General features: G+C 51.6%; 8 protein-coding genes and 1 non-coding gene across 9 annotated transcripts; 7 read left to right on the top strand and 2 right to left on the bottom strand.

Moving 5' to 3' along the window:
- Positions 1-59: 59 nt before the first annotated feature.
- On the bottom strand, positions 60-6,724 carry BBK36DRAFT_62411 (non-ribosomal peptide synthetase; the record flags this gene model as incomplete). The annotated part of the gene is made up of 4 exons (XM_024898386.1): positions 60-2,528; positions 2,587-2,843; positions 2,928-3,029; positions 3,097-6,724. 4 exons carry the CDS (start codon positions 6,722-6,724, stop codon positions 60-62), a joined length of 6,456 nt encoding a protein of 2,151 aa, XP_024745051.1.
- A 1,333-nt stretch (positions 6,725-8,057) lies between these two features.
- On the top strand, positions 8,058-8,129 carry BBK36DRAFT_t193. Its single transcript has one exon. It is a non-coding gene; the product is annotated as a tRNA-Asp (tRNA).
- Positions 8,130-8,783: 654 nt separating this feature from the next.
- BBK36DRAFT_1145432 (Clavaminate synthase-like protein) lies at positions 8,784-9,984 on the top strand (the record flags this gene model as incomplete). Its single annotated transcript, XM_024893755.1, has 3 exons — positions 8,784-9,039; positions 9,099-9,585; positions 9,651-9,984. 3 exons carry the CDS (start codon positions 8,784-8,786, stop codon positions 9,982-9,984), a joined length of 1,077 nt encoding a protein of 358 aa, XP_024745050.1.
- A 1,249-nt stretch (positions 9,985-11,233) lies between these two features.
- Positions 11,234-13,484, top strand: BBK36DRAFT_62404 (high affinity methionine permease; the record flags this gene model as incomplete). Its single annotated transcript, XM_024898385.1, has 8 exons — positions 11,234-11,510; positions 11,572-11,811; positions 11,884-11,979; positions 12,048-12,304; positions 12,372-12,465; positions 12,532-12,843; positions 12,905-13,157; positions 13,217-13,484. 8 exons carry the CDS (start codon positions 11,234-11,236, stop codon positions 13,482-13,484), a joined length of 1,797 nt encoding a protein of 598 aa, XP_024745049.1.
- Positions 13,485-16,354: 2,870 nt separating this feature from the next.
- Positions 16,355-17,420, top strand: BBK36DRAFT_1190502 (hypothetical protein; the record flags this gene model as incomplete). The annotated part of the gene is made up of 4 exons (XM_024896671.1): positions 16,355-16,506; positions 16,562-16,834; positions 16,904-17,044; positions 17,105-17,420. 4 exons carry the CDS (start codon positions 16,355-16,357, stop codon positions 17,418-17,420), a joined length of 882 nt encoding a protein of 293 aa, XP_024745048.1.
- Positions 17,421-17,989: 569 nt separating this feature from the next.
- Positions 17,990-18,972, top strand: BBK36DRAFT_62381 (P-loop containing nucleoside triphosphate hydrolase protein; the record flags this gene model as incomplete). The annotated part of the gene is made up of 2 exons (XM_024898384.1): positions 17,990-18,022; positions 18,088-18,972. The coding sequence occupies 2 exons, from the start codon at positions 17,990-17,992 to the stop codon at positions 18,970-18,972; spliced, it is 918 nt and encodes a 305-aa protein (XP_024745047.1).
- Positions 18,973-21,117: 2,145 nt separating this feature from the next.
- On the top strand, positions 21,118-22,679 carry BBK36DRAFT_1131059 (S-adenosylmethionine decarboxylase; the record flags this gene model as incomplete). Its single annotated transcript, XM_024891915.1, has 2 exons — positions 21,118-21,232; positions 21,292-22,679. The coding sequence occupies 2 exons, from the start codon at positions 21,118-21,120 to the stop codon at positions 22,677-22,679; spliced, it is 1,503 nt and encodes a 500-aa protein (XP_024745046.1).
- A 599-nt stretch (positions 22,680-23,278) lies between these two features.
- On the top strand, positions 23,279-23,543 carry BBK36DRAFT_1163666 (Nop10p-domain-containing protein; the record flags this gene model as incomplete). The annotated part of the gene is made up of 2 exons (XM_024894559.1): positions 23,279-23,453; positions 23,527-23,543. 2 exons carry the CDS (start codon positions 23,279-23,281, stop codon positions 23,541-23,543), a joined length of 192 nt encoding a protein of 63 aa, XP_024745045.1.
- Positions 23,544-24,091: 548 nt separating this feature from the next.
- Positions 24,092-25,450, bottom strand: BBK36DRAFT_1190493 (D-site 20S pre-rRNA nuclease). The gene has a single exon (XM_024896670.1). It carries the CDS (start codon positions 25,434-25,436, stop codon positions 24,108-24,110), a length of 1,329 nt encoding a protein of 442 aa, XP_024745044.1. The 5' UTR covers positions 25,437-25,450; the 3' UTR covers positions 24,092-24,107.
- Between the last annotated feature and the right edge of the window lie 214 nt (positions 25,451-25,664).

Genomic DNA, 25,664 nt, shown 5'->3' with positions numbered 1-25,664 from the left:
TTTTTGCCTGGAGTCATAAGAGACTGACATGGTTGAACCCGAACCGTCCTGCCGCAACATTATGAGAACATCCAAGCGATACTTCCTACCGAAGGCGCTAGAAGGATATCACCCAAGTTTCCAAGCATTCCCCTCTTCTTTAGTGAATACTGAAGTCGAAGAGCTGTTGCAGATGTCCCCCCCAGGTCATACAGCGTGGTGTCCAGGGCGATCCCTGCTGGATGCACCCCGAGTGCTTCGGAAAAGGCTTCGCGGACTTTGCGCGTCCTTTTCCTGTAAGCCGGCATAGCCTCCAAAGGGTTACAATGCTCTGATTGGCTGAAATATGAGAGAATCTTTGCCGGTGCAGAGCCAGCCATGAGGCCCTTGATGACGCTTGGGATGAAAGATATAATGGCTGCCATCTGCGGCGCGGAGAGAGCCCGCGCATTGTACTCGATCCCACAATGCAATCCTTCATCTTGCTCAGTAAACTCAAGCTGCAAAGTGAACTTGGCTCCTCGGGCTCGAATACGCTGACTCGAAACTTGAGTTCCAGGCAACCGGAGAGAATGCTCCAGGGCGTCTGACTTCCAATGGTAAATAACTACGACGTCAAAAAGAGGCCTTCGTTCCTTGGCCATTCGTAATATCTGCATGTAGGGCATCTGGTTCTGCACACAATGGTTGACCTCTGACACAATGTCATCGATGAATCGAGCAGAGTCCGATAGGTTGCTTTTGTGTAGTTTTATGTGTACTGGAAGCCGGTCGAGGAGGAGTCCCATAAGGTTCGCCGTTCCAGGTTCGTCTCGATTCATATACGGTATACCGAATATGAATTCATCCTCGCCAAATACTGCAAAAAGCGTGATTGCGGCCGCGGCGAGAGCCATGCGCTGTGAAAAGCTGCAGCCATCCCCGGTTGCGACAAGAAGGGACTCGTAACAAGGTACGTCTCGACCAAGATTCTCGCGTCCATTCTTATCCAATAGCGGGACTGCTTCCATTTCTCTGACGCGGCCGTGCCAGAACTTTTGCTTTGCAAGAGTTGCTGGCGTGGCGGGCAGCGCGCTGATTTTCGCCAGCCACTGCGTCCATTCGATGTAGGTGCCCTTTGGAGTGCTTTCTGCTGCATTCTGTCCATTAGTGGTGACAGAATCGACCGCTGCCGTGTACCTCTTGCCGATAGATTCAAGTAGAATAGCAAGCGATGCCTTATCCGTGATGATGTGGTGCGTGATCAACGAGAGCAACGTCTTTGCTGTCAAATGACCATCATCTTGCTTCCAGATTACTGCCCGAATAAGTTGGTCGCGGGCGAGGTCAAAAGGCTCCTCGATCAGAGACTGTAGCTTCGCGGTGTCCAGAGATTTCCCAACGAAGACCAGTGGGGTAGTGACCTGGTCACTAATATAACGGTGCAGAAGCCCTTCCTCAAGAACGTAGCGGGCTCGGAGAATGGGCTCTTCCCGTATAACAGAGACTAACGCGTCTGTTAACATACCGATATTGACATGCCCCTCAATTACAAACTGGAACGCGGTGTTGAAAAGCGACTTAGTGTTGGAAATGGTTTGCCAAAGAAATAGCTCCTCTTCCAACGGCGATGGTGTTTGAGCGGCAGTCAGGCTTGCCGGAACAGGTAGATTGGACAGAATCGACTCGAAGGATTGTATACTCTCTTCTGGCTCCTCATGAGTCATATACTGATCAATTGCCTGCGCAAGGTTCGACAGTACTACCTCTCTCATGAGAAGAGGCACAGGAGTGCGATGGCTCGTGGATTCGGATATTAATCGAGCTGCCTTTATGGCTAATAGGGAGTTTCCACCTATGGCCAAGAAATCGGCATCGCGAGTGATTCGCCGCTTCTTATTATTGGTATGGAGGCCGAGAACTTGGATCCAGATTTCCGCAACCATCTTTTCCGTCGGCGTTGACGGATCATCCCCTTGATCTTGAGCCCCAGCAGCCAAGGTCTGCAGCGCTGTACGGTCAATCTTGAAGTTTGAAGATTGCGGCAACGTGTCCAAGGCCACAATTCGCGCTGGACAAGCATAGACCGGGAGTAGCCCCCTAACCTCCTGTCGGAGGGTGTCGGTGTCCACGGTATTTGGCGTCACAAAAGCGACAATGCGATTCTGGTCGACGATGGCAGCGGCATTCTGTACGCCCCTGTGCGCGGCTGTAATGGCGCGTTCAACCTCTTCCATCTCGATGCGGAATCCTCGAATCTTAACCTGACTGTCAATCCTTCCGACAAACACCACCTTCATTTCCTGGGTCCAGTAGCCTAGGTCGCCTGTTTTATACATGGTCTTACCAGGGAAGAATGGGTTCGGAAGAAAAGCTCTTCTTGTCTCGGATGGCGAGTTCCAGTAGCCGTGAGTAACTTGCTCTCCAGAGATGTATATCTCTCCCGTGACGCCTATGGGAACTGGACATTGGTGGTGATCTAACAGATAAAGCTCCAAATTCGGAACGGGCTTGCCGATAGTAACTTGATGACCAGGTAGAAGGTCTGTTCCTGTGGAAATAGGCCCACACTATCATAGCAGTTAATGAATGATCTCGTCGGACTTAAAACTAGGCAATTACTCTCACCTCGCTCGGGCCGTAAAAGTTGAATAAACGCGTGTGCGACCAGGCATTAGCGAGGCTCTGGGAAACAGCTTCCCCAGCAAGCCCAATTGTGTCGAGATTCGAGTACTCATTTGGCGATAGTGCTACAAGAAGCGACGGAGTGGAATAGATTGCATCTACCCGCTTGAGGTGACTCAAGGGATCACTGGGGTCTTTCAACACCAACGTGCCGCCGTAGAGAAGGGTTCCAAATATCTCGACTAAGACAACATCAAAGCCTAATTTGCAGAGCAGAGAGACCAGTGTCAGATACATTGAGTTTCCTATTTGCATACCATTTGCAGTCGTTGTCCGAGACTTACCAAGAGCATAGACCTGACCAAGCCGGCGTCCAGGCCCAGAGAAGAGGCGGTTAGGCTCGTGATTGATGACGCCAATCAAGCTGTGATTGTGCAAAGCGACACCTATAATAAAAGCTGTCAGCATGAAATCTACTCAAGGTGATACAGATCGCTGAATCAGATGCTTTACCTTTGGGAATACCAGTACTACCTGAAGTAAAGACAAGATAGATGACGTCCGAGGGCTTTGAAATGGTCTCAAGTGTGAGTGCTGGCGTCTCGCGAGAGGCATGAAACTCTTCAGAAACAATTATTCGGTTGTTTGGGACGTGCTTAGGTAACCGTACGCAACCTCGACTTGCGGCGACAAAAAAGGCTGCACCGCTTTGCTCTATGATGACTTCGATGCGAGCTGTTGGAAGGCTAACATCAATGGGACAGCAAATGCAGCCTGCTTTAAGAACCGATAGGATAGCCACAATCCAGTGGAGTGAGCCGTCAGTGAGAATACCAACGACGTCCTCGGGGCTTGTGACGGACCTTAAGTGACAAGCCAACTGATTGGCAGCGTCGTCCAGTTGTCGGTAGGTCATCGATCCCTTGGTGGACTCCAAAGCTACCAACTCCGGCCACTTGGCTGCAGCAGCCTCGAATGCGTCTTTGACCGTATCGTATCCGGGATACTTCTTCTCTATCTCTTGCGGCTGTTTCAAGAGATTTGTTCTCTCTTCTCCGATGACTATCCCGTCTCGAACATGCTGCAACAGAGCATTATCCGGATCGAGTAGCCCTCTGAGCGCATAGTAAAAGTGCTTCAGTAGACCGGCGATGCTCCATTCTGTATACTGCGAACTATCGTAGAGAATGCGAGCTCGAAGATTAGCGTCGCTGTCCTCCTCAAGCAACAGAGTGATGCCAAATTCCATCATGTCTTGCCGTTCAGTTGTCCATGGCTCCGGAAGCGTCTCGCAAAGCTGTGACAGAGGCGGCAGACCGTACTCTATGACCACAACTGTTTGGAAAGCGTTGGCTATTTTTTCAGCTGGTATTCTTGCCATTGCGTTATCGGCACACCACTGGAACTCGAGCATCTGCAGGAGCTGACTCTGAACTGTCGAAAGCGCGTCGGTCACAGATTGCCCTTCTTTGAACTCCAGGGGAAATGGGCATGTGTTCAGCAGCGGCCCAACAACTCGATCGGCTCCCAGTACATCAATATTTCTTCCAGAGAACACGGCGCCAAATGCGACTTGGTCAGAGAAGCTATAGCTCGACAGGACCAGGCCCCAAGCTGTATATATCGCCGTTGCCGGCGTCACACCTCGAAGGCGTCCTTTGGTCTCAAGCTCCTTGGGCCCGAACCCAAGACTGAGTTGCAAGCTGCTTGACCAGTCAGGCGCTACGGTATCTCGTGATGGCTCAGGAAGCCTTAGTAGTGGTTGCGATAGGCCGTCTTTCAAGAGCTTCGCCCAAAACTCATTACCCTGTGCATCTCGTTGTAGCCGAACTTGGGCAAGAGCAATGTTCATAAATTGTGGAGGTTCCGGAAGATGCTTCCCATCCAATGCCAAGCAAAGCTCTTCGAGGATGATACTAAATGACCAGCCATCGACCAGACTATGATGCACAAGAGCCAAGAACGTGGACGCCACATAAGGAACCGTCATCAAGCGGTATGCCGAGATGGGTGTGAACGTGTCTCCGTGCTCCAGGTAATTGATCCTCTTGCGCATTTCTTCAGAGCGAACCTGAACCAGAGTCTCTAATTGATCTTCGGTCGTCTCCTCATTGATCCAGTCGAGATTGAGTGTTGGCTGTACTCGTTGCAATTGGTCTTCAAGGCTAAAGACTGTGCGAAAGATTGAATGCCGCTCGATCACGCGCCGCCATGCTGACTGAAGTACGTCCCCCTTGAATGCCTTGTTCTTATGAGGCAGCGATAATCGCACCAGCATATAGCTTGTGGCAGAACTTCTCAATCCCGTCCGGACCATCTTCTTCTGCAGAGACGTCATTGGTCCTATGCTCGGGGCCGACCCCTGCTCAAGGCTCGCTTCCTCTTCTTCTGTATCCTCAAGACTTTCCACGGCATCATGAATAGCAGAGAGGCTCGGAAGGTCAAAAAGTGGTCCAAGCCGAAGGTGTAAGCCCATTGTGCGCAAGAATGATACCACTTTGATTCCGGCCAAAGAGTTTCCACCCAGTTCAGTAAAGGAGCTGCTGTCTGGAAGGTCCGATAGAGGCAGAGAAGTCGCGAAAGAGATTGCAGCTTTCAGTATGTCCATCTTTGTACCATGGTCGGACAGCTCTGGCACCAAGCCGCCGCTGAGAACCTGCGAGTCCTCGATATCCAACAGGGCTTGTAAAGCGCGGTTATCAATCTTGTCATTCGCATTCAGCGGTAGAGCTTCCACGGAGCGAATGACGTCCGGTATTATGAAGGAGTCGTATTTGTCAATCAAGCTCTTGCGGAGAGCAACGCCATTGACCGTCTCGGGTGTCACGAAAGCCACAAGGCGGCCTCGATGCATGAACGCCGTGGCTGAGATGACATTTGGACTGCTGTTTAACATGGGAATGACTTGGCCGTCGAGGTTCACCAGGAAACCGCGGTTCTTGACAACGCTGTCTTTGCGCCCGGCAAACTCCAGCCCATATTCCGTCATTCGCGCAAAATCTCCAGTCCGGTACATTCTTTCGCCTTCCCAGTAAACAAACTTCTCCGCAGTGAGGGCTTCATTCTCGAAGTAGCCCGTTGCCAGACCCGGCCCGGAGATGCAGATTTCTCCGTATCGAGACTCTACATCTCCATCCAGCAGCCTTATGCAGCTGTTTGACATGGGATATCCCAAAGTGATTGGCTTATTTGGATAAAGTCGTGCCACAAGTGAGGCAAACGTCGTCTCTGTGGGACCGTAGAAGTTGTACATGGGAGTGTTCGGTAAATGTTCTCCCCACTTACATACGAGTGAAGCAGGCGCTGCTTCGCCTCCAATCATGATAGCTCGCAGATTGGAATAGCTGGATGGATCTTGAATGGTAGCCAGCACAGAGGGTGTGCACGCCATGATAGTGCAGAGAGTCGCCGTGTGCAAGTAATCCGCGGGAGTAGCGATCTTTAATTCAGCGCCATTACACAATGTAGACAATATGACGGCCGTGCAGGCGTCGAAGGCGGGAGAGAAGATGAGTATGACAATGTCAGCAGGGGATGCGTCCAGGTTGAAGGGGGTCTTCTTTCCCCCTTGTTGTACATAATTGAACACCGAGCTGTGTGGGATCATCACCCCCTTGGGCGTGGATGTCGTGCCTGAAGTAAAGATTATAAACATAAGATCGCTGGGTTTGATCTGTTTCCAAGGCTTATCGAGCTCGTTTTGCCATTGTCGTTCCATCGTCGGCTCAAAAGCACGCTTGATGTCTTGCAACGGGATCTCCTCATATCCGGGGAATTTCTCCGTGCTAGTATTCAGAATAATACGAGCGGATACTCGTTCCATCGTCGAATTGATGCGGTCCTTGCTCCAAGATTCCACGTCAATTGGAACATATAAAGCACCTGCTTTGAGAACACCCAGAAAGCAGATAACCATCTCAAGGCTTCTCTGTGCCAGAACAGGAATTTTGTCTCCAGGTTTGACCTGCCTCTCGCATAACATCCATGCGATGTAAGTGGTGGCATTTTCTAGCTCAGCGTATGTAATACTCCGATCACCGAATGAAAGGGCTATATGATCAGGTTGCTTCTGTGCCCAGTCTTCAATGAGATCGCATACTGTTCTGGGTCCTTTTCCGGCCGTCCCAATAGCAACAGTCATCTTTAGGAGAGGTGGGGGAGCTGCAGTAATAATTTGATGTAGATTAATAGAGGTTAAAACAGCAACCTGAATTGCTGTAGGCCCGAGACGAGAGGGCAACGGGAAATGTGGTTGCTAGGAGAAAGTGTTGCATGCGAATTCCAAGAGAGGGCCGCTTCATTAATCATTCCCTCTGCCGCCAAACAATATGCGGTGAACACGCTCCATCATCAAATACATGCCGGAATGCATCCGCATCAAGAGCGGATGGCGGGTAAGCTGACTGACTCTCCCTCTCCACGCTCGTCGAGCTGACAGCGCCAAAGGCATTCACGTTTCCGTTGAATGACGTCTGAGGAGAGGCTCACGATTCCTCTATAATATGACAGGTAGTTGTAGTTGGACTTTTGATATAGAAGCCACGCTTTCATGTAGACTAAAATCCTCACATCTGCGTTGTGAATGACATGCTCACCTGAACCATACTCGACATAAACCACATGTACAATGGCACATAAGGCATTGGTCTGCTTGATCTGCCTGCCTACATCCCACATGACTTGGGGGCACCCGAAGTGAAATGAGACCACAGCCATGCCTACTATGGCACATGGACTTCTACCAGACTACATTGAATACCCACACGTTGAGTACTTAGGTCATGTAATTGCCGTTCCGGATATTGTTTCCTTTTCTTTCCGATGTAGTCGACTGTCGATAATTCCCCATCATGGGCCGCTTATATGGAGCTGAAAGCAAGTAAATAGAATAGCATAAGATACTCTAGCTCATTGGCCGATGCATAAGAGGTGTCGGATGCGTCATCTCGGCACGAGGTTCTCACTGCTGACCCGATCCAATGAGTCAAAGTCGTGTTCTGAAAGCAGCAACACAGCCTCGTTGATCATTTATGGGCACTGAATTTCGTCAATTCAACCGACGTTATCAAAAGTATCTTTCAACATCTCGGGTCGTCAGGTTGTCGGCCTTTCCTCTGGCTATGGGGAGCTCTACAACTTGGTCAGATAAGGCCCTTGGGGTACGTGGGAAATCTAGCCTTCCCCCATTATCAACCTTGACTTGTTGGTTGGCTCTAATCTTGCGCCAAACGCCACGGCTTACGGGCATTACAAATGAGCACCAATGCCGTGAGCCCAGTCGATCGTATTCCTCCATTGCGCCCGACGGCGACACTATCATCAGCTCAGCCGCTCTCGTTCAATAATAGCCACTGAGAATCTTGTGGGTTGTCGGTAGGTTTATGGCAGCAAGACGCTCAATACAAACATAATGATTTACAGCGGGTGACCTCCGCCATGATCCACCTACAACAAGCGATTCAACGCTTGAAACATCTTCCGTAGTATAGTGGTCAGTATGCAAGCTTGTCACGCTTGAGACCCGGGTTCAATTCCCGGCGGGAGAGAAGCGAAAACATTTTTTTTTCTTTTTATGTAGTTCGCATGCATGATACCGCAGTTTCCGCATATACCGACATGCGCTGCATGTAAGCGGTGCATCATGCGGTTCATCTCTGCAGCTCTGGCTATCATTGCTACTGTGGAGGCTGTCCACGCGATTAATACATACTGCATCCTTACATGGCTGCAGAACTTCTAATCTCTTGCGTAGATCTTGATTCAGGTGATAACACTGTAGCATATGTGAACCTTCGGGTTAGGCAGATTGATTGGTCCGTTTCTTCCTGATCAATCTGTGCATGCGGCTAACAGTTGCTGTAGGAATCCATCCAGCCGATTGCGAGTCCTTGGTTGCTGATGGCGACATGAAGTGCGGGTAATAGTCCGGCTTAGCTAACAACTCCAATATCCTATCACGATAGACGGAGCTCCCCCAGCTTCATGACGACATACAGGAACATGCGTTCATCAGAGCATTTAGCCGACGGAGGAGAAGTGATTTGTCAAGTTGAGCTCTTCACATAGAGAGATAAAGATGATAAATTGAGTTGCCCGCGCAAATCGACCATGGCCTTACGATACCCCCCTACCAGGAGGCGACTTACCAGCTTCTCTAACTGACCAATTCTACCCCCAGTCTCCAAATACAATTACTCAAAATGGCCGCCGCCGCCGTTCAAATCCCGAGACAGCCGGACATTTCATATGCTCCCGACTATGACAACTACCTCAACCGCATCAAGCGGCGTCAAGAGACGGAAAAGTTGGAGACTTCCCTGCCCGAGGGCTTTCCTGCCAAGCTTGAATCCGATCTTGTCTGGGACGGGAGAAACTTGGCTGATACGTATGACTGGAACTACGTTTTGACTGAGAGGGATGTTGCGGAGGTCGACCAAGCTCTTCGGCATTTCAAGTGTAAGTCGACCGTTTCTTGCGTTACAGGCGGCATGTAAACTCACATTTGTCGGTACCAGCTCTAAACCTGGACTTGGGCTACGTTACCCCCGAGACATTCCCCTTGCCGGAACTCCACGATACCCTACGAGAAATCTCAAAAGAGGTTCACCTAGGCCACGGTTTCAAAGTCGTCAAGGGCGTACCAGTCGATAAGTACACTCGCGAGGAGAACGTCATAATCTACGCCGGCATTGCATCGCACGTCGCCCCCATCCGTGGCCGCCAGGATCACCAATACAACGGGAAGCCAGCTGATGTCGTTCTCGCGCACATCAAGGACCTCAGCCAGGAGATTGACCCTCATAAGATTGGAGCGCCGGCGTACACGGCCGACAAGCAGGTTTTCCACACCGATGCTGGCGATGTGATTGCTCTCTTTGCCCTGGGCGAGCCCGAAGAAGGCGGCCAAAGCTTCTTGTCCAGCAGCTGGCATGTGTACAACGAGCTCGCAGCAACACGCCCCGACCTTATTCGAACCCTATCCGAGCCTTGGGTGGTCGACGAGTAAGTAGAGCCGGCAGGTATCCTGGGAACTGCTATGGACCATGGCTGATTTCATGATGCTTCAGGTTTGGAAAGCGTGGCAGGACCCATACCGTGCGGCCTCTTCTGTACTTCCAGCCTGCAACTGAAGACACACCCCAGCGCCTCATAATCCAATACGCGCGCCGCACTTTCACAGGATACTGGGGTCTTCCCCGATCGACAGACATTCCTCCCATCACCGAGGCTCAAGCTGAGGCTTTGGATGCCTTGCACTTCACGGCTGAGAAGTATCGCGCCGCCCTCGACTTCCACAAGGGCGACATTCAGTTCGCCAACAACTTGAGCATCTTCCATGCCCGCGAGAAGTTCAGAGATTCTCCAGAGAAGAGGTACCGCACCATCATGGGCATTCGATAGTTCTCTTATGTGCATATCCGCTAACAGCGTGTTGAAAACAGACGTCATCTTATCCGCCTTTGGCTGCGAGACCCCGAATTTGCTTGGAGGACGCCTGAGCCGCTTACCGACATCTGGAACAGGGTGTACAAAGACGTTCAACCAGAAAACTCCATATTCCCACTAGAGCCAGGAGTTCGCAGCGCCAGCGACGGGAAACCAGACGAGAGGAAGTACGAGTAAACACTCAGCTTAGGGACAAGTACCTCACAGATATCTTGCCCGTATAAATTGCTCAATGTATCCACAAAGCTACAAGTCCGTGTCGGGTTGAGTGCTGTATATCAAAACTCGACTGTTCTCCGCATAAGTATGTACCCCTACCAGCATCTCAGCTTGGGTAGATAATTACATGGGGCTGTTTGCCCTTGCTCGATCGCGATTCCTACACAGATAAGCTCATGCTGTGCTGCATCCTTCGCAAAGGGAGTTTATTGCTTTCTCGAACGGTAGCATCCAGGCTGGGTCGTACCCATGTAAATCAGTAGTACGTGCAATTTTTCCTGTCCAACATGCATAAACCTACTACTGTGCCGCCCAGGCGAGTCAAGGCCTGCAACGACATCTCGGTACCACATCACCTCAGAATCACGAATATGGCGACATGGGGACAAGGTTGACCCATAATGCTATTTAGTACGTCCTTGCAGACATAGCGATTGATCCTTCCGGCACTTCCATACAGGCTCTCCGTAATGAAGAGCCCATTCTTTGACAAATGAACCAGCTTGGCGGGATCGCTAATGACTGAGAGATTGGCGTAATGTAAGACACAGAACGATAAAGGTATCAAATGCATGCTTTGCCGCTAGATGGCGACAAAGCTGCTCTCTACACATGCCATTCGGAGTCCGACGGCTCTGGGGGGCGAGTTTAGCGAATCATGGCAATCAATTGCGTTATCACTGCCTTGTATCGTCACAATCAATAGTATCATCACCATCAGAAGAAGCTCCGCACTGCCAAGGACTCCATCAAAGACTGACGGATGGCAAAGATCACCCCTGTGTAGCAGCCACGACAAACAACCGGGGGTTGTGTGCTACTCAAAAGCGATGGAAGCCCGCCCTTGTCTTAGTTGTCCGATCTAAGCTTTACCACGGTACTTGCATATACCAGGCCTCATAGCCAATTTCTGAGGCTGGGTGCTACCCTCCGATATTCCTTTCACAAATACTCTCTGTCAGAGATAAGTGTTTTATAAGGAACAATGCCGTCCTTCTGGAGACGTCCTTTTCGCAGCGGCGAAGAGCCTCAAGCTGCCGAGGCGGAAGAGCGCGGGTCAACAGAGAGCGATCCCTCTGAGATTGTCGCTGGAGAAACCTACTATATCGCGGGCAAGGGTGCCAACAGCAAAGAGACGACCTATCAAGATGCCTCTGGTGCTCCTGTGGAAGAGTCGTCTCCTTTGGGATACGACGTTGGACCCCTGACGATTCTCTTCCTCAACATCAGTAAGATGGTTGGTACAGGCATTTTTTCAACCCGTAAGTCGTTGTCCTCCTCAGTACTTATTGCCCCTGGACCCAACTGAGTGAATGGTGGTAGCGTCCTCGATTCTCGCTGGCACCGGCAGCATTGGACTGAGTCTGATATGGTGGGCTCTTGGCTTCTTGACATCGATTACGGCGTTCGCGGTCTATCTGGAATTCACAGCATACTTTCCTTCGCGATCCGGAGCAGAGGTAGTATACCTTGAACAAGCATTTCCGCGTCCGCGCTGGCTCTTCTCCACCGCATTTGCTTTCCAATCTGTGATCCTGTCATTCAGCAGCGCGAATTCGTACGGTGCGTTATTGACAAACACAAATATGAGATGACATGAGTCGAGACTTTTTCTAACGCCAATGGTCCCGGTAGTCTTGGCCCAGTATCTCTACAAAATGACAGACCACAATCCTACAGACTGGCAACTGAAAGGAGTGGCCATAGCGGGCTATACAGTCGCTCTTCTCGGTACGTCCCTTTCGATCAGAGAAGGGCCCGTATCATACTCAGGTCGAAGAAACTCACACAGCTATCAGTGGTCATACTACACAACAAAATGGCGTACCACTTGGCCAATGCGATTGCCTTTGTCAAAGTTGCCACCCTGGTATTCATCTCAATCACCGGCTTCGTAGTCCTCGGAGGACATACTCGAGTACAGGATCCGACGGCAAATTTCCATAACTCATTTGAAGGAAAAGCCACCGCATACGGCATAACAAACGGCCTGTATAAGATTATATTCTCCTACGCAGGATTCGAGAACGCATTCAACGTCGTGAACGAAGTCAAGGTAAGTTTTAAAATGGAAATGTCTCTATCGGTGCGCAGCGAATCATCCGTCTTACAATTTACGGTAGAATCCTGTCAAGCAAATCCGACGGCAAGGCTACATTGCCATCTGGTCCGTCAGCATTCTATATATCCTTACCGTTATCGCCTATTATGCCGCCAGTAAGTGAAGACAATGCCTTGTCCAGAGTCCAAGCCCATCGATTACTAACACTTCACCCCGTACAGTCCCCAAGGCGGACATCATCAGCGGCAAGCTAACCGTTGCCAACCTCTTCTTTCTCAACGTGTTCGGCGACAGCAAACAAGTCAAGGCTCTCAACTTTCTCATCGCAATCAGTGCTTTTGGCAATATGGTGGCTGTTCTGATCGGTACCTCGCGGATTATCCGAGAGTGTGGTCGGCAGGGCGTTCTTCCTTGGACCAAGTTTTGGGTCTCGACATATCCTCTCGGAACTGCCCTTGGACCGTATTTGTTCAAGTACGCCATCACGCTTGTCATGATCCTCGCTCCTCCTGCTGGTGATGCTTTCAACTTTGGTACGTGCGAGCAACAGAGTTCGATCGTCGCCTCCGTCGTGTCTTGTTAACATGGACACAGTCAGTGATCTTCGCATCTACCCTGGCTCCTTCTTCGACTTCTTGATGTGCGTGGGCCTCCTCATCGTGAGACACAAACGAAAGGCCCTTAACTTGCCACGGCCCGAGTTCAAAGCGTGGGATGTCGTCATCTGGTTCAGCATCCTGAAGAATCTCTATCTACTCATCATGCCTTGGTATCCTCCTGCAGGGGGCGCAACTGGTGGCGATGTTAGTTTTTGGTACGCTACGTACGTGGTCACGTCGATCGGCATGTAAGTTTCAACCCGCTTCTCCTAGGGACATGGACACGAATGAACTGAACTTCCTGTAGTCTCCTGGCTTGCGCCGCTTATTACTGGCTCTGGATTCATGGCATTCCTTATTTCCGGGGCTACAAGATTCGAGAAGAGGTCGTCACGCTCGATGATGGATCAAAGAGCCACCAGCTGGTTAAGGTGCCAAACGCCGAAGTAGACGAGTGGGATAGGACGCATGACCACGCCGGTCGGATCATTACGGAGGCCGCTGAAATTAGTGACAAGGCGACCAGCAAGGTTCTGGTTGATGGAAAGGGCGGCGCCACGTCCAGCACAAACTGAGTTAAAGTCCTACGCCGACAGAACCTATCGCATACTCGTATCCGCCATTTATGGCAATCTAAGTGCTCCGCATACTCCTTATATACGGTACTCCACTCCCATGAAATCGACTCGTTGCTGTCCAAATAATCTCCGAGCTCCCTGCGAGTGCAGAGCGTTAACCACATTAGCTTTGATGGTTTGGGGGCTAACTCTTTTGCATCTCCATACTTGGATGTTCTCAACATGCCTTGTCATTTCGAATATGACTAGTTGATCAACAGCAAAATGGCTACGTCCATAGTACAGCCGCACCTGAGTTCAAGTCAGCGATGATATGCAACACGCTGTCGCCTTGATGTCAGAAATTTTCGCCGCTTATGCAGGCCTAAGCCTCCCTTGCTTGACAGATCCGAAGCCTAAAGGTAGATCAGCAGGGTTGGCTCTTTTTTCGTTCCTTCTGGGATACAGTGCACATGCATAGGTACTCGGAGCTGAAAGTATTCATGTCCTGCTTTGACTGCAGCCGGTAGATGGTTGAGCCGGTGCTCCCAACGACGAACCCAACACTGATTTTAGCTTGCTCGAACAGCAATACCAGGTCTGCCACTTGCTCGAATGCACAAGCAGCACATGCTCACTTATTCCCTTGCTTGTGTGACTGAGGCTCTCTGAGGTAACAGGGCTATCGGGTATTGTGGCAGTGCTATAATGGAAGTGAGCATCTGAAAGAATGCCAAGAGGAGTCGTCGTCAGCACATGTTATAAGCAAGCAACTCAATTCTGCTTGCTAACACTAAGGTAGGGAGCGCTTTGGCCATTGGCCAGACCCATGCCTTCCCGTCAATTCGTGGTTATCTGTTTGAAGGGTCTGTTTCCCTCAGCTGGCCTTTCCCTGCTCTTAGTGAGACAGCTGCATCCTAAGGCTTCCGCGTCGACACGAAGTATACGAGGCTCAGTGGGCGACAAGAACTGTGTAGCACACTACGAAGGAGGAGGCTTATAGTATAGCTAACAGACATGTGGCTGTCTCTGTTAATTGTTTCCTATTAGGCTCTGGAAACCAGAAAATGCTGTATTATGTGGTGGAGCAGGGAGGCATGCAGTGCAAATAAGCTTAAAAGATGAAGCAGGCCAATCTAGGTCAGATCTCGAAACCAGGACGGCCTGATTTCCGCTCAATTGGCGATCCTGCCGCCCCTCCCAAGGACCAACCCCAGCCATTTGGCACCTTGGTACTCCAGCCATTGCCACGCTATCAATAGATGAAATCCAAGACTCAAAACAAAGTCTGCCAAGCCTACCCGTTGCTTAATAGCGGACTCGTCTTTCCGTAATATTCTCGAGTCTCCGTTACATCTGCCGTTCTTGTGAGCTGAGGTTCGTGCGGGACTCTCGCGTGCGCCGGGCCTTGGCGCCAATGCGGGCTGAACAAGCTGCAGACAAGGATGTGGCTATGAATGGCATCCCTCGTTATCTCAGTCGCTTGGCCTCGGGTAGATGTACTAGATTAAGAACTACCGAGCTCCGCAAACAGCTAGATGTGCCTGAATCACGAATAAGACTGGAAGAGCGTAACAGTCTCTCGGGCTCAAGAAGGATAAACCGCTTGATGATGCAAGGAGCACACCAACCCACTTTGTCATGCCTATTCTGTCACCATGCGAGTGGACTTGTGTAGTACCGGGCTTTCAGGGAACTGACATGTTGCTAAGCAAGCATAATGATCATAGACCCCATCTGAGGTGACGGCAGTTAAGCATGGGCATCGGTAGGGCGAATCCACGAGCTGTCACAACCCAAGGGATTGGTTTCAGACCAGACGGGGCGGAGGGAGTGGGTGACACGAGAAAGCCTCCGCGCGCTTGGAGCCAATGATCCTGGTTCAGCATCTCGGCGGCAAAATGTACACAAACAAAAGGAAGGGCATAATCATGTCTGTCATATCAACTACGATATCAGACATACTGATTCGGCAAGCTAAAGAGGTTACGCCCTCTGGCCGGCAGAGCAAGTTTGTATACTGGTAGCGGATATAGGGATGAGTTAGGGGTTATCTCGTCCCCGAGATCTCGGTCCCCAAGTATCCGTCCGGCAATCAGGTTTACTTCGTTCTCCCTGACTAGTGGCTCTTTGCCTATTGCATAGGCCGTCCCGGAAGCTTTACCCTTCCCTTGTCCGTGCCCACTCCCGGCTGGCAGTGCTCGCCACACGGGAGGGCTTCATCAAGTGACGAATATTTTGCGAGCATTCTGCCACACACGTCAAAAGGGCTGTATGCTCCTATCGACATTGAAGCACTTCTCCCGCCCCCAGCCTCTGAGCAGCAGTATCGGTTTCCCTGATTCTAAAAGTTTGCTCTGGGGCAGTTGGGGGCCTTTTCGGGCTCCCGATCATCAGGTTTGGCTTGGCACTGACTGGTATAAACGAGCACCTGAGTACCCATTTTTCCCATGTACTTTGTTGTTTGCATCTGCTTTGTCCTTTTTGTATGGCAGTGTATGTATCTTTGCCGTCGCTTATCACGGAAGTTCTGTGTGACGTGGGCTTATATCCCGTTACTTCTACGCGAAAAGAGGTGCGTTGAGCGCGTGAAAGTGATTAGCGGCCAGTTCCTAGAAAGGTAATGTGACCATGAAGCTGATGATTAATAGCAGAGGGTTCATAGATAAAAGAGTGATGTCCAGACTGCTGTTGTTGATTCATGCATCGATAGGTCTACTTCGACCAGACACTGGAACTCCATTACCGGATACCACTGGGGGGCCCTCGATCCTGACATACCTTAGCATTAGCAGTAAAGCTCCCTTGCTCTTCCCGACAACCCTATTCTCCATATATTCTCCCACCAGATAGTCTGTCTCGCTTGGAACTTGAAACGGAGGGCCGTCATGGCGCAGACGTTCATGAGAGACGATGAACTCTGCAAGCAGTACGCAAAGTTTGCAGCGGATCTGGACCGGTGGCACTTCAAGATCATCTACTGGTTTATGTTCGTCCTGAATCTTGTGATTCTGTTCGTCGCGTCTTGGGCATACATAAGGTGCGCTATCTTTCTGACAAATCATCAAGGCCACGTCTCATGCAGTCCCATACAGAAGCCAAGATACAAACGAACAGTTCAGTCATGAGCCACGGCGGCGGACCAGGATGCTGGTGAGATACATGCTCATGTGCCTTGCCTGTGTTCTCGTATCGGCAGCAGTGGTTGTCATGGAGGCCTTTGCTCTACTTGCCTTGCAGTTTTGCGATGGTGAAAACTTAATATCGCTTTATTGGTCCACTTGGACCATGATCCAGGTTGGATCACTGATAGCCATGATGGGCATCATCCTCGCCATGGCACATTCGTTGCGAAACAGAAGACATCCGTAAGATGCTTGACCACAGGGAACATGATTACCACCGAGCCCAAGATGCTAATCATGGCTTTTAACTAGGCCGTGGGCGCTCGCTTTGGGAACACCCGTCCTCGTCATTGCCGGCTTGTTGCATCTCATCCACGACTGCACGAAGAAGCGTGTCAAGAGGATGGCGACCGGGTCCATCATGAAGAGCAATGCCCCTTCTATGAGTGAAGTGTAAGATGACGGCCTTGCTTTCCCTCCGCAAATCTCACTGACGCTTTTACCCATCAACAGGAATACGATCCAAGGAAACCTCGAAGACGAGCTCGACAACACGATCTTGGGTGATTTCATAGGCTTCACGGTCGAGGGCGGCCCAATTGTCCGGTTCAACAACTCCATGCCGCTCAATCTCAACACTGACTACGGGTTCGAATTGCTTGGCTACTACGACAATACTCGGCCTGTCGTAGCGTACCAAAAGGGCGCCGTTCAGTTCCTGTCTACCGACAAGGACAAACCATTGCCGCCGAAAGAGGCGCGAATAAAACAGGGCAAGTCGGCTGAAAAATTGCAAGAGTCTCGAGAGAATGAAATCAGCAGTGCATAATGCTTGCGTCCCCGGCCTTCCTGTGCAGAGTGGCTCTACCTTACATGCGGCTGAGCATCAAGCCGACAACATAGGATAGAGAGCGTTGATGACTGAAGGGGACAAAAAGAACACGGCGAAGGTCGACGAGGTTCTGTCAAGGCCTGCTCTTTGCAAAGCTTAGAGCTTAAATAATATTCAGACATGAAAACATATTAAAATATCGATAGTAGAGTGCAATCGCATGCAATCACATAAGTTTCCAGGTCAAGATAAAGGTGAGGCATGATGCAACAAAGCTGGAGTTGAAGCTCCCTAATCGATATCGGCCCTGGAGGGGTCAATTTAGAGGGGCGAATTCTGGGCGAGAAAATGGATGTTCTGGTGGCGGGGCAGATTTGAGCGCGGCACTCCGCATATCGGGCGCTTTGCTAATCTGTCTACTATCGCACCGAGAAAGACGACGGTCCAATCTTACAAATCAACTCAACTCCCCATCAACCTGGACATTTCAGCTTTCAAGCCATCGACCAGCATTCGAACCATGTTGATGCGCTATCGACGCCCGGGATAAGCAGCAAGACATCCCCATGGGCTTGGAAAAGGTCAAGCACGTTGTGCTGGTACGTGGGCCGCCGATACACCAAAGGGACAGCTTGAACTGCTCTGATACTGATGCCATCTACAGGTGCTCTCCGGTAAGGGCGGCGTGGGCAAATCGTCGGTGACGACGCAGCTGGCGCTCTCCCTGACGCTCGCCGGCCACTCGGTCGGAATTCTCGATGTCGACTTGACCGGCCCTTCCATCCCGCGCATGCTGTCCATCGAGGCTTCCAAGGTCACACAGGTTCCAGGAGGATGGGCCCCAGTTGTTGTCCACGAGGCGGAGCCGAAAAGTGGCCTGGGCAGCCTGCATGCGATGAGCCTAGGGTTCCTACTGCCGAAACGAGGCGACGCGGTGGTCTGGAGGGGGCCTAAGAAGACGGCGATGATCAGGCAATTTCTCAAGGACGTGCTGTGGGACGATACCGACTACCTGCTCATCGACACGCCTCCGGGCACAAGCGACGAGCACATCTCATTGGCCGAGACGCTGCAGAGAGATGCCCTGCCAGGCCAGGTAGCCGGCGCAGTGGTGGTGACGACGCCCCAGGCAGTGGCCACGGCAGACGTGCGCAAGGAGCTCAACTTTTGCGTGAAGACGGGCATCCGGGTCTTAGGCGTGGTGGAGAACATGAGCGGCTTTGTCTGCCCGCACTGCTCCGAATGTACCGACATTTTCGGGTCCGGCGGCGGGAAGTCCATGGCCGACGAGTTCAAGGTGCCGTTTCTGGGCTCTGTGCCGATTGATGCACAGTTCATTGCCCTCGTGGAGGAAGGCCAGCGACCGCATTATCCGGCTGGGACGCTGGTCAATGGGCAGGACATATCATCGGCACCACAGGGCGAGCAGAAGGCGGGCACGGATGACGCGACGCTGGTAGACAAGTACAAAGACTGTTCGCTGTATCACATATTCGTTGGCATCACCTCACAGCTCAAAGAGAAGGTTGCCGGGGTCGAAATAACATGAATACTACACTCAAGAGCACTTATATTTACTTGTCCGTCATTTTTCGTGATCAGCGTTTATTGCCAACTTGTCTTGCATGTTTGGACAGCCCTTCCGCTTCATGAGACAGGAGTTTTCGCCACCCGCCTCCGTCTTGCAAGAATTACGTTGGGCGGGGGACTAAGACCAAGCATTCTTCTAGTCTATCAGAAGTTTGGGATATGGCAGTTCACCCCATTCCTGAATAACACAAAGATGTGTACCTAGATAAGCTTGCATAGGTATTCTCTCACCTATACTTGCATGCATCATTCTATTATGGTCTTCGTAAGGTGCCCGGCCTGAAGAGTACCTAGGTAAGGTAGTATTACGGGCTTGCAGTGACAACGCACCAGGCGACACGCATCGTGATGTCCCTTGCTTCCAGAAGTGAGCGCAGCTGATTCGTCTGAATCTCTTGCAGGCTTTCAGCAGAGAACGTCGACTGGAAGTCATAAACTACCCCGTCCAACTTGGGTCATTCATTCACATCCCAATCAACTCAAGCAATCAACCTAAGTATCGATACCCTTACAACCTCAGCAACCGGCCTTCGTCATCCTCAAGCCACAAGGGTGAAGGTTGAAGGCAATTACTTGTTCCGGAAACCCCGCCATCCATGGGCCGCGTCTAAGATGAGAAGAGCGGGAAAGACAAACCGCAGCCGTCCCATTCTTGTTAGTAGTATGGACATAGTATTACGTGCCTGGCCATCGAATGTGGGTACTCTGAACAGTCATGGATCGGTGAGGCTTGTGTCAACCATAGAAGTACGTAGCCTCTGAGATGTGCTTCCAGGCCAGTGGTGGATTCGTCTACTTGCACGACAGGTCCAGCTTGCAAGATCATGACTTCTAGGTACTCCGGCATACCCCTTACATGCTGTCATCAAAAAACTTCTTGTTGACAAAGGTTGCATCAAGTAGCAAGACAGAGATGAACGTGACGACGTCAACTCATTGGACGTGAAGGTTAAAATCCAGTACCTTTATCAATTGACTTCTCAGGTCTTCCATTGAATGCCCCCTGCTCGTAAGTGGAGCCCGCGCTGTAGCAGCAGGTACCTCAGCTACATGAACCGGCAGCCAAGTACGGCAAGGTACCCCATCGCCCAGGTCCCAATTGGGCTGCATCCCGCATCACACAAACATAAACCTCAGCCAAAATAAAATCTCAGAGTGCGTACCCGCACAAGCTGCTGCAAACTCTGTTTTCCACCCAACTCTGGCTTCTTGTGCCCTCGAGCCCTTTCGTCCTGCATTCTCCCAGCATCATTCGGCTCTCTTCATCCAACTATCTATTCTGCCTTTGTCCGCAAAGCGATCTCTTCATCTCTTCTGTGAGCATCCCCGCGGGGACAGAAAAAAACAAACAGCAGAAAAGCGGCAATCGCATCGCCCTACAATACCACTTCGCACGACCAAGCATCCGCCTCGGACGACCAGTTTACACTTCGGACAAGCTTCCTTAGCTCTCCTTGTATCCATTAGCTTTAAGTTACTGGATATGAGTAGCTAGACGTGCGCCTGTCCTCACAAGACATCTCGCTCCGGTTCTTCCTTTGGCCTTCTATGCGATCGACTGATCTCCTGCGATTCCTCTTTTCGCGACCTTCCAAGTATGCCTAATTGCCTTGCCCGCTGTCCCGTCTCAAGCTATTTAAAAGCTAACGACCGGTTCCCTCCAGGCCTCGATAGCACCCCTTCAAGCTCCAAGCAAGCCTAGAGATCGCAACTACAATCGTCCACCCAAGTCAACAGCTCCTGGCGGGATTCTCTGCCCTACCAAATCCGATATCGAGTCCTGAGTATCGGACATTGCACTCCAGCGCAAAATTTCGTCGCAGAAGTGGTTCTACCCTCTCCGACCCCGGCCTCCATAACGTCCTCCTGAGACGTTAGCCCTTCCAGACTCCCCGATTGCTGCTGGCTTCCGCCAGCGTCGCTGGACACACCACAATCCTGTGGGCCTACTCTCTCGAACAGACGCCGCAAGGTCTGTTTGAGTGGCAGCTAGTGCTCCGCGGACTCATCGTCAGACGGGCATAGCAACCGCGAGCTCGTCAATTCCCTCGACTCTTTGCCGTTGGCTTCGGACTGCTCTTTCGGCAGCGACAAATCAACAAGCATGGCCAACCTTTCGGTGCCCAACAACTACACTTTCTCTCCTTCGTCGGCCACTCCCCACTTGACGATCAACCACGATAATGCGGCCGAGCTGGACTCCACCTACGCCTTCGAAGGTATGCGGCCTTGTCTTTGCTTTGCTCTGTGATATCGTTGCTGACAACACATTCATCAGGGCCCGAGAAGCTCCTAGAGGTATGGTTCGCTCCGAGTGCCTCGGCGCTGCCTCAGGGCGCTCGACCTGCTGGCCTCAAGGCCGTGACTGCCGAGACTTGGGAGACTATGCTTGACATGGTCAACTGCAAGATTCTCTCGGTGCTCAAGACCGATGCTGTCGATGCCTACCTCCTCTCCGAGTCGAGCATGTTCGTCTTCCCCCACAAGCTCATCCTGAAGACTTGCGGTACCACCACCCTCCTCCTCGGACTGCAGCGCCTGCTCCACATTGCCGCCGAGTTTGCGGGCTTCCCTTTCAACAACGCCGCGTCCGCAAACGAGATCAAGGCTGTTGCGATTCCCTACCGAGTGTTCTATAGCCGCAAGAACTTTCTCTTCCCCGACAAGCAACAGGGTCCCCACCGCAGCTGGAAGCAGGAAGTCAAGTACCTGGACGACATGGTGGACGGGGGCAGTGCCTACATGGTTGGAAAGATGAACGGCGATCACTGGTATCTCTACATCACATCGCCAAACCGAATGTTCACTCCTCCCCTGACCCCCAATTCGGAGAACAACGAAACGGCCCCGGCCAGTTTCTCGATGCCCGCCAACCTTGAGTTTGGAGGACCCGGAAGCGACGAGACGCTCGAGATTCTGATGACGGACCTCGATCCGGAGAACGCCAAGCAGTTTTACCTGGCGCACGCGAGTGCGGTCGCGTGCGACAAACTGTCTGCCGAAGGCAGCAAGGCCAGTAACACTGCTGACAACATGAGCGAGATCAACGTCTTCGCCGACGGCATCGAGTCCGACTTGCATGAGAAGCCTAATGAGATGGAGGCCTTGACCACCGAAGGCCACGCCCTCGGTACGGTCGTGTCGGAGCAGTGCGGCCTCGCCGACGTGTATCCGACTTCAGTCTATCCCGATGCCCGCATCGACTCCTACCTCTTCAGCCCCTGCGGCTTCTCTGCTAACGGCATCATTCCTCCGCCCCCGGCCACCCAGGAGGATGGCCAACAGAGCGGCAACAACGCCGGACACTACTTCAGTGTCCATGTCACACCCGAGACCGGCTTCTCGTTCGCTTCATTCGAGACCAACGTTCCGGGCGGCCAGAGCGGACGTACCACCGCCGAAATCATTGAGCATGTCGTTGATATCTTCAAGCCGGGCCGCTTCAGCGTCACCCTGTTTGAGGCCAAGGGTCGCGGCGAGAACCCTTACGGCTCGACCAACTCCGCCAAGGGCCTTGCCGCCCAGAGACTCGTCGACACCGTGCGCGGATACCGCCGCATCGATCGCATCGTCCATGACTTTGAGGACTATGACCTTGTCTTCCGATTCTACGAGCGCGAGGGCTGGGTCGGCGACAAGAAGGCTCGCGTGGGCGAGGAGATTTGAAGTCGCAGGGAGAACTTGCTGAGTAAGGACTTTAGGAAAAATTACTCGACGGTAGACTGGTCTTGGATAAGACGACGCGGTTTCGTTCTGAACACTCCTTCTCACGCTGTATTCGCCTTTTGTTTCTTTATCTACTTAACCTTTCGCCCGGTTGATGTTGATAGTCTCATAGTTTTGCATAGTGTCTTGCTTCTATGTTCGTTAATGAATCATGTTATATTTTCGCGTCCGTCTTGTCTCACGATCCTGGATTTTTATGCCAATTCCATCACCATCTACTACCTTATTTCCCGTATAGAGTACTGAGTGAATGATATCTCGGTGTTATCTCTCGATGAATGCTGCGGATCAAAGTGGGTTTTACCGTCGTTCTTATCGATAAGCAGAAAAGCGCAAAGCCAATTCTGCCCGTCTCCACTTCACCAATTTTTTCTGCAAAGCTTCTGCAAAAAAAAAAAAAGCATCACCAAAACCTTGGATAAATCGACATCCACAGCAAGCCAAACGGTCAATCGGTTTCGCCCGCGACTTCTCCCACCCTTCTCTATCACCCTTTAACACATACTCCGACTCCGAGAACACAATCAACGCAGCCCACCATGCATCTGATGTACACCCTCGACGCCAACGGCAACCGCCTCTACACCCTGAAGAAGGTCGCCCACGGCCAGGTCACCAAGTCTGCGCACCCGGCGCGCTTCTCCCCCGACGACAAGTGGTCGCGTCAGCGTGTCACGCTGAAGCGTCGGTTCAACCTGCTTCTGACCCAGCAGAGTGAGTGCCTCCTGCTATTTGCGAGTGGAAGTTGTTTTGAGTGAAGTTTGCGCTGACGGTTTCGGGCCTATAGAGGAGGAGGCTATGTAAATCTCGCGTCCGAGAAGGCGATTTGTGATTGAAAGCGAGTCTATAAAGACCGAGGAGCGGAGTTCCATTCGGCAATCCTCGGTTTGTGCGCAATGCCGAGTGACGAGAAGGAAGAGAACAGGGAGACGCCTGCTTGGATACCGCCAACTTGAGCTCTCTGTTCCCGTCGCACGGAGTCAATGACGAGAAAACTACATGAAACGGGCGGATTCTTCCTCAGAGAGAAGAGAGAAGAGAGGACCACGGGGAAAGATGCGCGACTGGATGTAGGCAAAGTCACGAACAATGGAGTTGGAATCACTATGAAATTGACTCGAGGAAGGAATATGGCGTTTTAGGCGATTGCATGTATTTGGGCACATTTGCGAAAAGCAGGTGAAGAAGAACAATACAACCTTCAATACAGTATTCTCTTTGAGATGTTATCGAAACAACCGGTGCTGCCTTTACTGGCGTTTCCCCTTTCACTGTGTGCGTGTGTATGCTTGATATCATGCAATCATTATCGACCTCCTCTATGCCTCCAACAGGTTTACTCCTCGTGTCAAGCAAATACCATCACGTCTACCTCTTCCGCCTAGAGTTTACCGCCCGTCCCGCACCAACCTTGACCCTGCCACCACCACCAGACCTATGGCCCGTCAGAAGAGAAGGCAGATAATCCTCATCCATCAGATCCTTCTTCCTCTGTCTCCGCTGCTCATCCAGCGCCTTAACATGCTCCTTCTGGTCCTCAGCGAGAATGAGGTCTCTGCCCCAGCCATTCTTCCCACCAACATGCTTGGGCAGTCTCCCATTCGCGCTGCCATGCACCGGCTTCGGCACGCTGAACACATTTCCGCGATTGTTCCACTGAAAGTTCTGCTTCAGATGGATCTTGAAGTTCCCGTGCTGATCTGTCGAGCAGCTCGTCCTTGTAAGCGTGTTCTGGCCGCACTTGGGGCAGAACTTCTTATCCATGTCCTTGGTGATGTTGAAGCAACCATGGCACCGCAGCACCCACGTCTTCAGATATGTGATGCGCGACAGCGAGGGCGCGACAAGGTTGAGATTGATGCGGAGGGCAACGTTTTGCATGGCGTAATCGGAAGTCAGAATGGCAGCCTGCAGGACTTTGGGGGTAGCATTGGCGCTCGTGCCGGTCGCGCCGGCGTCGATGGCTTGCTGCTTCTTGAGGTTGGAAGGGGTGATCCAGCCCTCGTCGTCGGATTCCTCTGATGCCTCCTCAGGTTGCTGTACAGATGGCAAACCCTGGACAGCTTCTGTTGTCGCAGGCTCTGATTTCTCCTTCTCGCTGTCGGCAGGGGCTTCGAGATTCAGTCTCTGAATGTCATCGCTGAGGCTCGCCTCGGTTTGCGGCTCCGACCGGCCATCTGCTTCTTCTCTGGTGCTTTCCGAAGCCTGTTCGGGTTCAGCAGCCTTTTGAGCTTCATCTCCCTGCACCTGTCCCTCTGTTGTCTCGTCTGCAACGGACTTCTCCTGCTGCTGCGGCCTGCCGTTCACACCCTTCTGGCCCGGCGTATTTCTCAGCCTCCAGTCGCCTCCGTTTCTCTCACACTCGAGCTCATATCCCAGCGCTAGCACCTCCATGTCCGGCCTGCTGAGAACTCCATAGTCGCCCGTTTTCTTTGCAAAGTCGGCAATGAACTTCAAGCTTTCGGGCTTGGGCGACCGCAGGGTGACGAATGGCAGCAGCGTCGTTTCAACTCGAGCCCGGGTGGCAGCGTCGCGAATTTCGCTAATGATGTTGGGTAGCGTATAAAGCTTTTCGGCTCTAGCGATGAGCACGCTGGCAGGAGGATCATTCTTGATCAGCGGACCGGTGTCGAGAACGAGGCTGTGAATCGGTTTGGTTGCGTCAACCGAAGTCGCTGGTGACTCTGTGGCTGCCATGGCAGCGTTTTGAATGGTTATCTGGGCGGGACTCCTGTCTCTATCGATCGTCTGCAGATGATGCCAACCTTGGGCCCGTTAATCGCAGAAGATTTAGCCGACAGAGAGCAGATATCTCGTACAGAAAGACTGGGACGTTCTTTGATACTTGGAGGGGCAATATTGTATGTATCGCTACACAAAATTTGGTCTACTGATAAGATAAGCATTTTTAGCATGCTTGCATGA

The sequence above is a fragment of the Trichoderma citrinoviride genome (genome assembly GCF_003025115.1).
Source record: "Trichoderma citrinoviride strain TUCIM 6016 unplaced genomic scaffold BBK36scaffold_23, whole genome shotgun sequence".
NCBI classification, from domain to species: domain Eukaryota; kingdom Fungi; phylum Ascomycota; class Sordariomycetes; order Hypocreales; family Hypocreaceae; genus Trichoderma; species Trichoderma citrinoviride.
This window is presented reverse-complemented; position numbering and strand designations above follow the sequence as displayed.